We start from the raw sequence: 15,419 nt of genomic DNA, 5'->3' as shown, positions 1-15,419 counted from the left end.
TTACTGTTAACCAACATTCCTTAATGCTTTACCATTTATCATATACAACTTCTAAAAAGCATCATATTATGCTATTCAGGATGAAATTCAGAACCAGAATCAGAATCAGGTTTATTATCACCAGCACGTGATGTGAAATTTGTTAACTTAGCAGCGGCAGTTCAATGCAATACATTATATAGCCCAGAGAGAAAAAATAAATAAAATAAAACATAATAATAAATAAACAAGTAAATCAATTATGTATATCGAATAGATTATGTGCAAAAACAGAAATATTGTATATTAAAAAATGTGAGGTCGGGTCCAAAGATTCAAAGTCCATTCAGGAATTAGATGACAGAGGGGAAGAAGCTGTTCCTGAATCGCTGAGTGTGTGCCTTCAGGCTTCTGTACCTCCTACCTCCTATCCTTCCTATATTACCTGGGTTTTACACTTTTAAAACATTGAAATGCATCTGACTGTTTCAGTTACTCAGAAACACTCAAGAACTATTAAGAATCAAGCTGTTAAAACAATTGATCATTAGATTAATAAGAAGATTGAAAAACCAAAATATTTAAGAGCATGGAAAAGCAGTTAAACTGAACAGTTAGCTAAACTATTCAATGAAATTACCTATGCTTTACCGAGGGAAGGTAATAGTCATTCCTATCAAATGAAATGAACGTGCTGTTGCTGTGCCAAATCTAAGCTGTCACAAATACTGTGGGATTTAGAATAAGTGCTAGGGATTTGATACTGTTCTGCAAGTTGCTACTGGATTGCAAGAATTGTCTGATGTTGAAATGCTGCTGTGAAAAGATTGACAAATTGTACTGGCTTGCTTGGACTTCCCAAATGGAATTACTTGCAGTTATAAGCAGAGATTTTGCCCATTAGTTTTTTTGTTCTTATTTTTGTCTGGCTTTGTTTTGCTCTCAAACCTGTCACTCTCTGTTAATTAAGTTCTTTTTCTTGCTATTTTAACAGGTTTTCTGCTTTGGGTTTAGTTGTTTGCTGGCAATGCTTCAAGCTGATTAAACAAGCATGTGGTCGTTTAGGCAGTTCACACTGATCCAGGATGATTTGTTGAGATGATAGCACTTAGGGCAAAAGATCATGCATGTTAAATGAATGTAGGCAATTCCAATGAATTGGGATACTATTTGTTTTCTACCTATCCTAAATTTTGACAATTTTTGCTACTTTCGATTAAAGTTGACAAATTGTCCTCTGAACTTGAATCTAACAAGAAGTTGTTGATACTGCAAGCCTCATTTCTCTTTTAGGATCTTCAAAACTACAAGTGGAAAGTGCACATTTCAACGTTGAAATGGCACTGTTGAAGTCAATGTCATAAACTATTTATTAATCCTCAGATCAGTCTTTGGTGGAGAGGTAATGCTTCAGGCTTGTTGTTGGAAAAGTAAAACAGCATCCAAGGTACTTTTTCCTTCATTGACAAAACCTATCTTAAGTGTGCCAAAGAGTGAATAATTTAATGAAACATCTGGTCTCATATTTAATTTGATTTAATTTGATGTTTTAATTTACAATAATTCCCATATGAGCAAAACCATTTTGCCTTTCATTTTAGATTTTATGAGGTTGAATTTTCACCTTCGGTAGAAGTTGGAAAATGTATTTGAAGTATAATTAAAATTGCACAAATTGGATTATACTTCATGCTTCTACTCAGATTTATTCATATGACTGCAGACATGAAATTATCCATGAACTAGAAAAATTTAGCAGGACTTTTATTTACTTATTTTTTAAATAATTATTCTTGTTATTTAAGATGGCTGACCTTGCTTTACTAATATAATTGATTTGGGTTTGTCTTTTTTTAAGACTATCAATCTATTGGTTAAGAACAATCTAATTTAAAAGTCAACTAAAATAACTTTAGTTTTACTAATGCTCCAGTAAAATTAATTGTAAAACTCAATCCTACAGGTGATTTTTTTTTGTTTATCAAATATAAGCACAAACCAAATTTTCAGTCTTTGCAGTGTGTAACATATATACGTTACCTGTAACAGAATTTCCCATTTGCTAGCACATTTAGAAGCCTTATTGGCATTAAGGCTTTATTTGAGGTGCAGTTTCCATACAACACGGTGATGCAGCATGCTAGGGTGTTCTCTACTGCGCATCTATAGAGGGTCATGATTATAGATATGCATAGTCCAGCTGTCTTCAACCCCCTCAGAAAGTAGAAGCATTGGTGTGCTTTCTTGATTGTGCACTATGTTTTCTGGGACCATGAGACTGCAGGAACAGTTCATCTATAGATTAATTGAATGGTGGTACAGGTGGAAAGGACTGAATGAGGATGAATTTCTCTGAACTTACAATATTCATTGTCTGTAAATCCTGAAATTACTTGTAAACCTAGAGATAAGGCAGGAGTTATTGTCTGGTGCATCTCTGCTTCGAAGAAGCTGAAACAGAACCTTCTCATCCTGACGAAGGGTCTCGGCCCGAAACATTGACAGTGCTTCTCCCTATAGATGCTGCCTGGCCTGCTGCGTTCCACCAGCATTTTGTGTGTGTTGTTTGACTTTCCAGCATCTGCAGATTCCCTCGTGTTTGCTCTTCTGAAACCTCAGATTCTTCTGATACCCCACTACCTTTACAAGGTATCACAGGCTTCATTTCTTCTCAAAATCTTTTAGCAGCTTCAGTATCTCTCAGTCTCTCAGCCACACGTAATCCAATTATACAATCTCCTTAAGATCCACATGTAGGTTTGCCCTTGTAGACCCAAAATTTTAACTTATCTTTGTCCTATGGAACTCATTTCTTCCTATATTTTCATTAATTTTCCAGTTTCTTCTCATCTACATCCGCAAGACTTTTACAACCTCTGCCATTTTAAACCATTACTGGTATCCCAGTTTCAATCAACTCATTTTCCCCTTTTATATCTGCCTACCGGAAGAGTTTATAAATCATCTCATTTCTAGAATTCAGGCCAGTTTTAAAATCCTTCATCTTCACCTCTCCAACTTCTTCATTGTCTCCACGCATATCCACTGAGTAAAAGGTTTTGCAATGGGAACTTTGTCCTTATAGGTAAAAGGGAACATTTTCTCTCTCTGTCCTCCTAAGGTGGTACCTCTAAACTCATTTTCTGGAAGACTGATGATTATATTGTACTGCTTTCTGTTCTTAATGTGACCTTGAAAACTGAGGTGCCACGGAAGTGTAGTGGTTAGTGTGATGCTATTACATTTCGGGGCATTGGAGTTCGGAGTTCAGTTCCAGCATCCTCTGTAAGACGTTTGTTCTTCCTTCCCATGGCCATGTGGGTTTTCCCCAGATACTCTGGTTTCTTCCCAGTTTTGTAGGTTGATTGGTCATTGTAAAATGTTGTGTGATTAGGCTAGGGTTAAATAGATGGGTTACTGGGTGGTGTAACTTGTTGGGTTGGAAGGACTTGCTCTATGCTGAATCGCTAAATAAATAAATAAACAGTATAAATTTCTACCTTGCTTTCTCCTCATGAGAACAATCCATGACTTCCTATCCTTTTCTTATAGATATTGTCTGCCCAACTGAGTATCCTAGTAGTCTATTTTAATAGTCTCTTCTCTCTATTTAATCTTTGATCTTTGAATTGTTTCATCGGTAGGAGCATTATTTCTGACCATATTAAATACAGTAGTGCTGTTAAGTCTGTGAACCCTGAAAAATTTTCTCTTTTCTGCATAAATATGACCTAAAATGTGATCAGATCTTCACATAATAATAGATAAAGAGAACCCAATAAAATAAATAACACAAAATATTACACTTGTTTATTTATTGAGAAATATGATCCAATATTGCATGAATTTATTTGAAAAAGTATGTGAACCTTTGCTTTCAGTAACTGGTGTGATTCACTTGTACAGCAATAACTTAAACCAAACATTTCCAGTAACTGTTCATCAGTCCTGCATATCGGCTTGGAAGAATTTTTGACCATTGCTCCTTTAAAAAACTGTTTTATCTCTGAGATTTTGGTGGGCTTCCTTGCATGAATTGCTTGCTTCCGGTCCTTCCACAGCGTTTCTATAGGATTAAGGTCAGGACTTTGACTCTGCAAAACATGAATTTTCTTATTTTTATCATTGCCTTGTTACATTATCCAATTTCTATTCATCTTCAGGTGATGGACTGCTCCTGTAAAATGTTTTGATACAATTTTGAATTCATTGTTCCCTCAACGATTGCAAGCTGTCCAGGCCCTGAGGGAGCAAAGCAGCCCCAGACCATGATGCTCCTTTCTCTGTGATTCACAGTTGGGATGAGGTGTTGGCGTGCTGTGCCCTTTTTCATAAATATTTATTTTAATCTCTCCAGCTCCCTTTTTCTTAGAACTTAAAACATCTTTTACGGAATTTCTGTCCTTTCCTTGTTATGGTGAAAAGTCACAACCTGAAATATAAGCAAGCACGAGGAAATCTGTAGATGCTGGAAATTCAAGCAACACACACAAAATGCTGGTGGAACACAGCAGGCCAGGCAGCATCTATAGGGAGAAGCATTGTCGACGTTTCGGGCTGAGACCCTTCACCAGGACTGTCCTGACGAAGGGTCTCGGCCTGAAATGTCAACAGTGCTTCTCCCTATAGATGCTGCCTAGCCTGCTGTGTTCCACCAGCATTTTGTGTGTGTAACCTGAAATATAAACTTAGTTTCACCCTTTTCACACTTGCTGCCTAACCTGCTGGTATTTCTAGTAGTTTAGTTTTATTTTTAACAGGCCTCACTTTGTGAAAACTGTATCATGATTTTGAAACACCCTGGAGAACAAAGATATTTCCACGTACAAACAAACTGGATGAACTCAGCAGGTCAGGCAGCATCCGTTGACTGCTCATTTCAATGGATGCTGCCCGACCTGCTGAGTTCATCCAGCTTGTTTGTACGTGTTGATTTGACCACAGCATCTGCAGTGTACTTTGTGTTTAAAGATATTTCCATCTTTTACGACAAATTGTCTCTTTCGGATCTTTTCCCAATAACTACTTAATTTCTCAATATCTTGGTTTGCTGGAAGTATTTAATGCCCAGAAAAAAAAATCCACAAAGAAATTGTTTCCTTTCCTCATAAATTTCTGATGGCAAAACTCAGAAATAGACAAATAAGATGTAAAGAAAACAGCTACTTCTGTCTCAGTAAGTTATAATATCAATTGTTTTTCATCATGCTAACTTTGAAAATTATCACCATTTTCAATGGGGAAAAACAGTAACTAAGATTGTTTTCACACTTTTGGATTAACAAGCATTCACACTAAATTATTTAATACCACTTTGAATATGTAAGTTACTTTTTTCTATTTTTAATTAGGATTCTTGGATTTTACAAAGGAATCTTGCCTCCCATCCTGATTGAGACACCTAAAAGGGCTGTGAAGGTAAGTGTAAATGTATTTGACAGTAACTTGTAATTCACCGGAAACCATGAGGCTGAAGTTCCCATCATCAGTACAGAAGGACCGTGTTAGAAAGTTTCAAATCAAATGCACTCTAGACAATGTGAACCAGTATTTTTCAGCACAGCATAGCATCCACTGACATACAACATACAACAAAGTATGGTCAAGAGGGAAAGTCCTTGGCTAGATGCTGCTTATCGCAAACCTGATAGAATGTTGATCAGAAAGCAGATTGCTGGAGGAGTGCAGCAGGTCAGGCAGCATCTCTGAAGATAATATGGCCCTGTATATTCTCCCTTTGATCATGCAGGTTATTCTCCCTTTGATCATGCAGGTTTTTCCTAAGTGTTCCAGTTTCCTCCCATGACACAAAGACATGGTGGTTGTGAGTGATTCAGCAACTAAATTATCCCTGTTTGTGGTGGGTGGTCGGAGAATCGGTTTTGTTACTGGGCATATGCTGGATAACAGATTGCAGGGGACTAAGTGGGAGAATGGGATTGATAGGATTTCTCTGAAAACCAGCATAGATTTACTGGGTTGAATGGTTTCCTACTATGTCATGAGGAAATTTGGAAGTATGAAAATGTAATGTTTTTAATTCATATGTAAAATAAAACAAAAGCTTTTACAGTGCATTTTCGTCCAAGTCAATGTACCCAATCAAGTGAATGATACACTATTACATTGGACAACCAAAGGCCTTAGCTCAATGTATTTATGCTGTTCCCCTATATTCAGCGCAGTGGTTAGATGCACTGGTGTGTTCTGTACTGCTACACTGTAATGGGCATGTGCTGAAGTATGGTATTAGCTAGATGTTGAAATTGTACCTCGCTACACCCAGCATGCCAATATAATGTGTGTTGAATGTAGAGGATCACTTGCTCTAAGTTAAAGTGCATTATGTAAATATGGTGGGAAGATGTTTGGAGGACAGGCCAGAGCATTAACAGTCCAGATTAACTAATCAGGTGCTGTAGGCTAATTCTGTTTTTTCAGGTTGTACTCTGTAAGCACCCTATTTGTTCCTACCTGCCTATACCAGCTGTGCACCTTTTTTTCTTAACCAGGGTTTCAATATCTCTTGAAAACCAAGGTTCCCTACATCTGTTATCATTACCTTTTATTCTGACAGACACTCATAAGCTTTGTACTTTCAAAATTCCACTTTTGAAGGCCTCCCACTTACCAAGTACCTTTTTGCCAGAAAACAGCCTGTCCCAATCCACACTTGCCAGATCTTTTCTGATACCATCAATGTTGGCCTTTCTCCAATTTAGAATCTCAACCTGTGGACCAGACCTAAGTTTTTGCAAATGTACTTTGAAACTAGTGGCATTGTGATCACAAGATGAAAAGTGTTCCTCTACACAAACTTTTGTTACCTGTCCTGTCTTATTCCCTAATAATATATCATCCACTCCCTCATTGGGACTTCTACATACTAATTAAGGAAACTTTCCTCTACACATATGACAAACACTATTTCATTTAGTCTTTCTACAATATGGTTGTCCGAGGTCAATAGGTGGAAAGTTAAAGTTACCTACTATAACAACCTGATGTTTCTTGCAACAGTATGATAACAGTCTAATAAAATAAATTTCCAGTTTAGAATGAACATGCTTAGACAGGTACTATGCAATCATCTGTTAGGTGTTAGCACTTAGGCATGAGAAAAGGAATAAGTCTGTGTAAAGGCCCTGAGTAGTCGGTGGCAGTATCCAATTGCTCAGTTCCATCTGCCATAAAATGTGTTATGTCTGTTCTGACATGTTCCTGTGATCAGTGTTTAGTGTTTACAGATATATATCATAACAAAATAAAAGTTCCAGCCAGCAGGAATTTTTTACTGCTGCTATCAGTTGTAAATGCTGCCATTGGAGCAATTTAGTGAGACATATGCCTTTTCAATTCATAATGACTAATGTATATGTAGGGCTTAATTTATCAGTTTGTTTTAATATTTTCTGAAAGAGTACTAACATATCATTGTCAAATCAGAAAAGATTGTGATATTTAATCCCCATGTGTGTATCATGTTTTCAATGCCAAGTTTCCTTATATGCAGCCAATTCAGTTCCCCATGGATGCATTTGGGCAGTTTGCTGTCCAATCACCAGAGCAAAGTCCAACTCCTCATTACAGCCAGAAAGCAGCAAATCACTGAATGGTTGCTATGAAGTGGATGTAAAGGAAAGTGAGGTTCTTTGAGAAAGACTTGTAGGTATTAAAGGTGGAGACAAATGTCAGGAGGAATGTCATCCATACATACTCAGCCATGATACTCACAAGGAGGGCAGAAGGTGGTTGACTCAGAGTGACACTTAGTGCATAGTGCATTGTAAATAGGAAAAACAGCATTTCATTGGACATATCACACAGTTCTACAGCACTCTTATTTACCACTCGCTTATATTTTTTTCTGACCATGACACACATTCACACTCATTGAGACATTCTCATAGGCACTCAAACACTTCTCGCTCACATTGACACACACATTTCCACAATCTGCATTTCTGTCACACAAACCTCCTCCATATACATACATTGTACTCTCCCTCATTAATATACATACACCCACATTGTCCTCTGTCTTTCTCTGCTCTCTCTCTTACACATACTCATGCATAATCACCCTCTATTTCTTTTTTTTTAATTTTTTTATTAGTTTTCAAAACATTTTACAAATTAAAAACCCCAAATCCCAATGAGGTGCATTAATACAGTGCAAAATTAAGCGTACAATAACAATATGCTACAAAGGAAGAGAATTTAACAAAAAAGCACCTAAATTAAAGACAAGTAAGCTTAGTATCCTCCCCAAGCCCCACAACACAAGAAAAAAAACAACAACTCCAGACCGACCACAACACAATATAAAGAGTATAGGTCAGGACAGTCAAACTCCCAGACTGTGAATACACTTAGCAACAGAGGATAATAATGCCTACTACCAGAAAAAAAAGGAGCTGAAAGCAAGGGACCGAAAAGAAGAAAAAAAAAGAAAAAAAAACCCTAGTCAAGAGGAAGGTTATGAAAGTACTCGATAAAAGATCCCCAGACCTTATGGAACTTTAAATCCGAATTGAGAACTGAATAATGATTTTTTTCGAGGTCCAAGCAGGCCATAATGTCGTTAAGCCATTGCGCATGAGTGGGCGGGGCAACATCTCTCCATCTAAGGAGGATCAAGCGTCTAGCCAGGAGAGAGGCAAAGGATAGTATTCAGCATTTGGTCGGACCCAGACATAAATCTGTCTCTCCCCAAAAACCGAACAGAGCAATTAAGGGGTTTGGTTCTAGGTGCTGATTCAGAATACCCGATAATGTAGTGAAGACATCTTTCCAGAATTTCTCCAAGCTAGGACAGAGCCAGTACATATGGATGAGAGAGGCCACGCCCCTCTTGCATTTATCACAGAGCTGACTAATGCCAGGGTAGAATCGAGATAGTTTAGATTTAGACATATGGGCTCTATGAACAATCTTAAACTGTAAAAGGCAATGGCGAGCACAAAGAGAGGTTGAGTTAACCAATTTGAGAACTGAGTCCCAGCTCTCCTCGGATAAGGAGATATTTAAATCCTGTTCCCAGGCCAATTTAATTTTATCCACAGGGGCCCGTCGTAAGGCTGCTAGTTTATCTCAGATAATTGATATTAAACCTTTACCTAGTGGATTAATGGAAAGAAATAGGTCCATAGCATTTTTCGCAGGCATTTCAGGAAAGTTAGGAATTAAAGGAGCAATAAAGTGTCGGATTTGGAGATATCTGAAAAAGTGAGCGTTAGGCAGGTTGAACTTAACGGAGAGCTGCTGAAAAGAAGCGAAGCGATTATCAATGAAGAGATCTTATCACCCTCTACTTCACTCACACACGCATGTATTTGCTCTCTCTCTCACTTGCAATTACACACACACAAACATATTCCCAGAGTCTTTTTTATTGCATGCACATAAACACCAACAAACATGTATGTCTACTTTCATCGCCATAAATACTAATATGCTCATTAATCAGCCCCATAAATCTAAAATGCTATAATGTGCATAATGTGTTTTATAAGGCATTGGTCAGAAAGCATTTGAAGTATTATGAGAAAAGATTTGCTGGCATCGGAAACAGTCAAGAGGAAGTTTACAAGAATTATTCTGGGAATGAAAGGGTTAATGTATGAGGAACATTTGATGGAGTCCTTGCTGGGGTTTAGAAAAATGAAGAGGGATCTCATTGAAACCTATTGAATATTGAAAGGCCTTGATAGGGTAGATGTAGAGAGGATGTTTCCCACAGTGAGTGATTCCAGGACCAGAGGGCATAGCCTCAGAATAAAGGAATATCCATTTAGAACAGAGATGAGGAGGAATTTCTTTAGCAAGAGGGTGGTGAATCTGTAGAATTCATTGCCACAGACAGCTGTGGAGGCCAAGTCATTAAGAATATTCAAAGCGGAGGTTAATATGTTCTTTCTTAGTCAGGTCATCTAAGGGTACAGGGAGAAGGCAGGAGAATGGTGTTGAGTGGGATAATTAATCAGCCATGATGGAATGGTGGAGCTGACTCAATGGTCCAAGTGGCCTAATTATGCTCCTATGTCATATGGTTTTATCAGATATTAACCCATCACTGTGATTGATTGAATTTAAACACTTTTGTCAACCTGTCTGATAAAAGTTGGTTTCATTAGGACTTTTCATACATCTTTCTTAAACTTTTGTCTTTTGTTGGGTTTGAGGAAACAGACATTATTTACTCCCAGCATTTGGAGTAATGGCAGTCACTGTAAAATGTGAAAGGAGGGGTGGAATGTCATGATGAAGATGATGCCTGACTCTACCCATCACGAAGGATGAGCAAGACAGGTGGAGCATGCGGCTTTGGCTGTTTATGGGAAAAGAATATTTGTAGATCAAGACCAAGTTCATTATCTATTGTCAGCAGTGGCTCCGGTTCTTCCTAGTAGCCATCTCAAAACACTATCAGTTTAGCTGCCAACAGAGTCAATTCCACAAGCAGCCAGTTTTGATGAGTACGTCAGCTTGTTCACATGTCAGAAAATGGCATTCTGCTCTGAACTCCGTCATGGCAGGAGACTACCAGACATACTGAAAAAGTGTAACTTATTCACAAACTCTTAGGAATCCAGGGCTTTGGATGCACAAAATGAAGAAAGGGTATATGGAATGGCACTGAGCATTTCAAATCCATGCATTGGGTGTGCACAAGAAGTCAGTGTAAACAAAAGAAGAAAAACACTATCTCCTACCTGACCCACTTACCCATCCATCTCTTCAAGAACCATCTACCCCAACTGTGGCAGAATCTACAGCTCCAAACTAACTTATTTGTCCACCTCAGAACCCCCAGGTTAGGAGTAAAGGCAAGTTGCCTCAGCTGTAAGAGAGTACGCATGAAGGAAGAACGCGCATTTATCTCAAATTCAGTGGGTCACGTGTTAAATAAATTTCACAGATGTAATTATTTTGAAGGAGTTTGACTAGTGATTTCAGGAAACTCTACTAAGGAATCAAATGAATGCAGACTGAGAACGTTTTTTTGTGATGAACCATGCTATTGGATTGAGTGTCATGCAGGCATGAGCAATAGGAGCTCACATACCTTGGGTGATTTCCCTGGCATGGGTGAAATATTGGAGCTGCTTGACTGCATCAGCACTTGAGGGAAGATGTCTCTACTTACAATAGCATTCAGTTGATTTGTACTTCATCCTCTCTTATATGGAGGAGGAATCAGAATGTATTATGAAGAAATCAGAGAAGTTGGGCTTCATAAGAATATGATGGTCTTTAATGTTACTGTGATCGCACAGTCAGCCATTCCTACCCTCCTGTGCTGAACAACACACTCTGTTCCTTCTTGTGGCACTTCAACCAACTGTGCTGCATTCCGCAATTTAGAACAAAGTATGTAAGCCAGCAGAAATTCTGTGCAATGGACAGAGCTGAGAGAGCTCACAACCAGAAGATCACATTGAAGCTCTACAGTCCTGTCTTGTCTAGTCAGTCCATTTGGCTGCACTTACCAGATGGGTGATTACATAGCCAGTAGAAGGGGGAGACTCTAAAGTTGCCCTCCTTCTCAATGGTGTCAGGGACTAGCATGTTAATTCTGAAGGAAAGCTCATCTTTCTGCTCTTGGCCCTGCTCCTGCAATGCCAATTCATTTAGTGGCATGTCTCCAAGCTGAATTACAACATCTCTTTTTGAAGCACACAGAAATGATATAAAATCTTTGCATCTATTGTACTGATATGGATTCCACCTTTTTGGACAAACATTAATCCCATTTTCTCAAAATGGATGGCATTATCCAGTACTATCGTCATGCTGCAGTAGTCCTCAAAGTAGTGCACTCAGCTGGATGTAGGGTTAGTGCGACACTGGAGTTCAGTGTTTTTTTTTAAACTTTTTTTATTGTGTTTTCAAATAGTTACAGAATAAAAGTGTGTGAAAAAGAAAATATGTGTTACCCATCCCCCCTCCCCTTAACCCCTCCCCCCTAACATCCCTATAGAAAAAAAGAAGAAAGTAAGAAAGAAAGGGAAAAAAAGGAATGCCTGGAGACAAAAATGGGAAAGTGATTTGAATATTAAAATTGAAGAAAAAAATTGGTCAAGACTATGTCTTGAGAGCATGACAAATACAATAAACGTCCGATTAAGATTAGTGCAATACAATTTTTTACATCAATTATATATTGCACCACAAAAAATAAATTAATTAAACCCAAATTTATCTGATCAGTGTTTCAGATGTAACCAAGAAATTGGTACTTTTTTACATTCTACTTGGTCTTGTTCTAAAATTCAACCTTTTTGGACAAATTTAAGAGTTTTATTGGAGTTCAGTGTTCAGTTCTGATGTCACCTGTAAGGAGTCTATATGTCCTCCCCATGGAATATGTGGGTTTTCTCTGAGTATTCTGGTTTTCTTTCACAGTCCAAAGACATACTAGTTAGTAGGTTCATTTTAAATTGTCCCATGATTAGGCTAGGGTTAAGTCAGGGGTTGCTGGACAGTGTAGTACGAAGAGCCAGAAGGGTTGTATCTCTGAATAAAAAATTTTAATATTCAATATACCTACATATGGCAGAAGGCTTCTATGTCATGGATACAGGATAAAAGTAGTGGCACTATGGTTAAGTTACCAGCCAGATAATCTAAATGTCTGGAGCTATGGACTTGAACCCTTTTGCCCCTTTGTATATCAATGCTCCTAAGGTCCTTTTTAAATTCATTTTACTAATTCTCCTTACTTAAATACTGTACACTAAAACAATCTCTGTCAATATTGTGAAGGTTAAAATCTCTCACTATTACAACCCTATTGATTTTACACCTATCTGCTATCTGCATCCATATTGGTCTTCTAATTCCTATTAAGTATCGGGATGTTAGTATAACCCCATCAAAGTGACTCCCCTTTCTTATTCCTAAATTCTATCCATAAACCCTCATTGGCTGATCTCGCTAGAATATCTCCTCCACCATAATCCTTGGATACACTTCTCGAGCTAGTAGGAATGACCCAGTGAAGGTACAGTGGTATATAGTTTGAAATGGAGTATCGCTGAAAGTACTCAACATCAGCCTGAGACCCTGTGAAGTTTCATGACAGCAGGTTAAATATGAGCAAGGATACCCAATTACTACTGGCTGTTCTCCCTCAGTTTATCAATCAGTGCTCCTTCATATTCAACAACAGTTAAAAGAAACACTGAAAACAGTTAGGGAACAGAATATAAATTGGATGGCGGACTTCATTATCCATCACCAAGAGTAAGATGGTTGCATAGACTGAGTGTGTCGAGCCTTGAAAGGACATAAATTCCAAACTGGGTCTGTGGCAAGTAGAGAGTGATCCTGCTCAAGCTGGTCCTTGCCAATCTCGCATTAGTAAAAGTTACCACAAGATAATCCTTCAAAGCCAAAGTGCCACCTTCATGCTGAGGGTATCCGACAAAAGCATTATATAGCAGTATATTCATAATTCACTCAGAACAGATCTAGCAGCTGGGAAATCACATGCTGCATGATTTAGCCCATTGTATAATTTCTGGTCTGCTTTCTTATGCACTAGGTGGAAAGCACTTCTGTCTGAACTTGATTGTCCCTGAGTCTGCTATAAAATGGAACTAGTCCTGTCCCTTGCTGTCTATCTTTCAGTATAGTATTGTGCCAAGCCAGCTGTACTTCCACCATGCAGATAAATGATTTCTAATAATAGGAATCATTGGTTAGTTGTATATAGAACTAGCATTATATAGCATATTTTTATTCCTTCTCAGGAGAACCCAAAGTGCTTAACAGCTAATTAAGTTGTTTTGATGTGCAATCACTGTTGAAATAGCGTCAGTATTACCTAAGTACCTTATTGGATTCTATGCTACCACTCTATGTCTTTTTTACTGCATACAAATTGTGATTATTCATAAAATTGAATGGAATAAGTCATAGTGATCATATCACAGTTACCAGTTCATTCACCAACCTTTGAAATGCTCTGTTACCTTAGGGACTAATTCCCTTCTTAATGATACACACCTATTGACTTGTTTAAAAAGCAGCTGAACTGATTGCTTACTGAGAAGAGGAAGTAAGGTACACAGTTATCTGGAAAAGCAGTGCAGGTATAGGAAGGATGGGGTGGGATGAAAAAGTCAAGTTGGACAACAGAGTTTAAAGGACAAGCTCTTTTGTTGGCTAATTGTGTGGAAAATTTGGAGCTACCAATTTGATTTTGTGTTAATTAGAAATAATGACTGTATGCCTGATTACCTGACTGTCACTTTGGTCAAGGATGACTTTTTATGTTGAACTCTTTCTTTTAAAAATACTTTTATTGAAAAATATGGCTCAGCTACCTTATTTTGTTCAGAAAGTGGCTTGTAATTATTGATGACTCATCAATTGTTTCTTTTTTGAGATTAAAGAAAATCTCAGGAGATTGAAGGAAATAAGTGGGGACGATAATGGTAATTTCCTTCAATTCCCATCAGTGATTAATTTTGAAATGCTATTTTGTGCAACCAAAGAACACACAGCTGTATTTATATCTGATTCATGTTAATTTCTTCTTTTTGAAAATGGAACATTATGGCCCTTATTCTTAGAAGTTTTAAAATAAATCCTTTCTAAAATAAAGAGCCCAAAACAGCACACAATACTCCATATGTGGTCTCACAAGTGCCTTATAGAGCCTCAACATCACATCCCTGCTCTTATATCCTATACCTCTAGAAATGAATGCCAACGTTGCATTTGCCTTCTTCACAACTGACTCAACCTGGAGGTTAACCTTCCGGGTATCTTGCACAAAGACTCCCAAGCCCCTTTGCATCTCTGCATTTTGAATTCTCTCCCCATCTAAATAATGGTCTGCTTGTTTATTTCTTCCACCAAAGTGCATGACCATATACTTTCCAACATTATATTTCATTTGCCACTTCTTTGCCCATTCCCCTAAACTATCTAAGTCTCTCTGCAAGCTCTCTGTTTCCACAACACTACCCGCACCTCCACCTATCTTTGTATCATCGGCAAATTTAGCCACAAATCCGTTAATAGCATAGTCCAAATCATTGGCATACATTGTAAAAAGCAGCAGTCCCAACACCAACTCCTGTGGAACTCCACTGGTAATCGGCAGCCAGCCAGAGTAGGATCCCTTTATTCCCACTCTCTGTTTTCTGCTGACCAGCTGGTGCTCCACCCACGTAAGTAACTTCCCTGTAATTCCATGGGCTCTTACCTTGCTAAGCAGCCTCATGTGCAGCACCTTGTCAAAAGCTTTCTGAAAATCCAAGTACACCACATCTACTGCATCTCCTTTGTCTACCCTGCTTGTAATTTCCTCAAAGAATTGCAGTAGATTAGTCAGGCAGGATTTTCCTTTCAGGAAACCATGCTGGCTTTGGCCTGTCTTGTCATGTGCCTCCAGGTACTCCATAATCTCATCCCTAACAATTGAT

The 15,419-nt window shown here is 38.1% G+C and overlaps 1 protein-coding gene across 3 annotated transcripts in view; it reads left to right on the top strand.

Annotated features, from left to right (window-relative positions):
* Positions 1–15,419, top strand: part of slc25a21 (solute carrier family 25 member 21) — a 395,200-nt gene that overhangs the window by 349,117 nt on the left and 30,664 nt on the right. For all 3 annotated transcript variants that reach the window (XM_073040006.1, XM_073040005.1, XM_073040004.1), the window contains exon 5: positions 5,331–5,397. In XM_073040006.1, coding sequence (XP_072896107.1) covers positions 5,331–5,397 — 67 coding nt within the window. The remainder of the gene's footprint in view (positions 1–5,330; positions 5,398–15,419) is intronic.

Source organism: Hemitrygon akajei, chromosome 3 (genome assembly GCF_048418815.1).
Source record: "Hemitrygon akajei chromosome 3, sHemAka1.3, whole genome shotgun sequence".
NCBI classification, from domain to species: domain Eukaryota; kingdom Metazoa; phylum Chordata; class Chondrichthyes; order Myliobatiformes; family Dasyatidae; genus Hemitrygon; species Hemitrygon akajei.
Note: the sequence above shows the minus strand (reverse complement) of the source record. Positions and strands in the feature narration are given on the sequence as shown.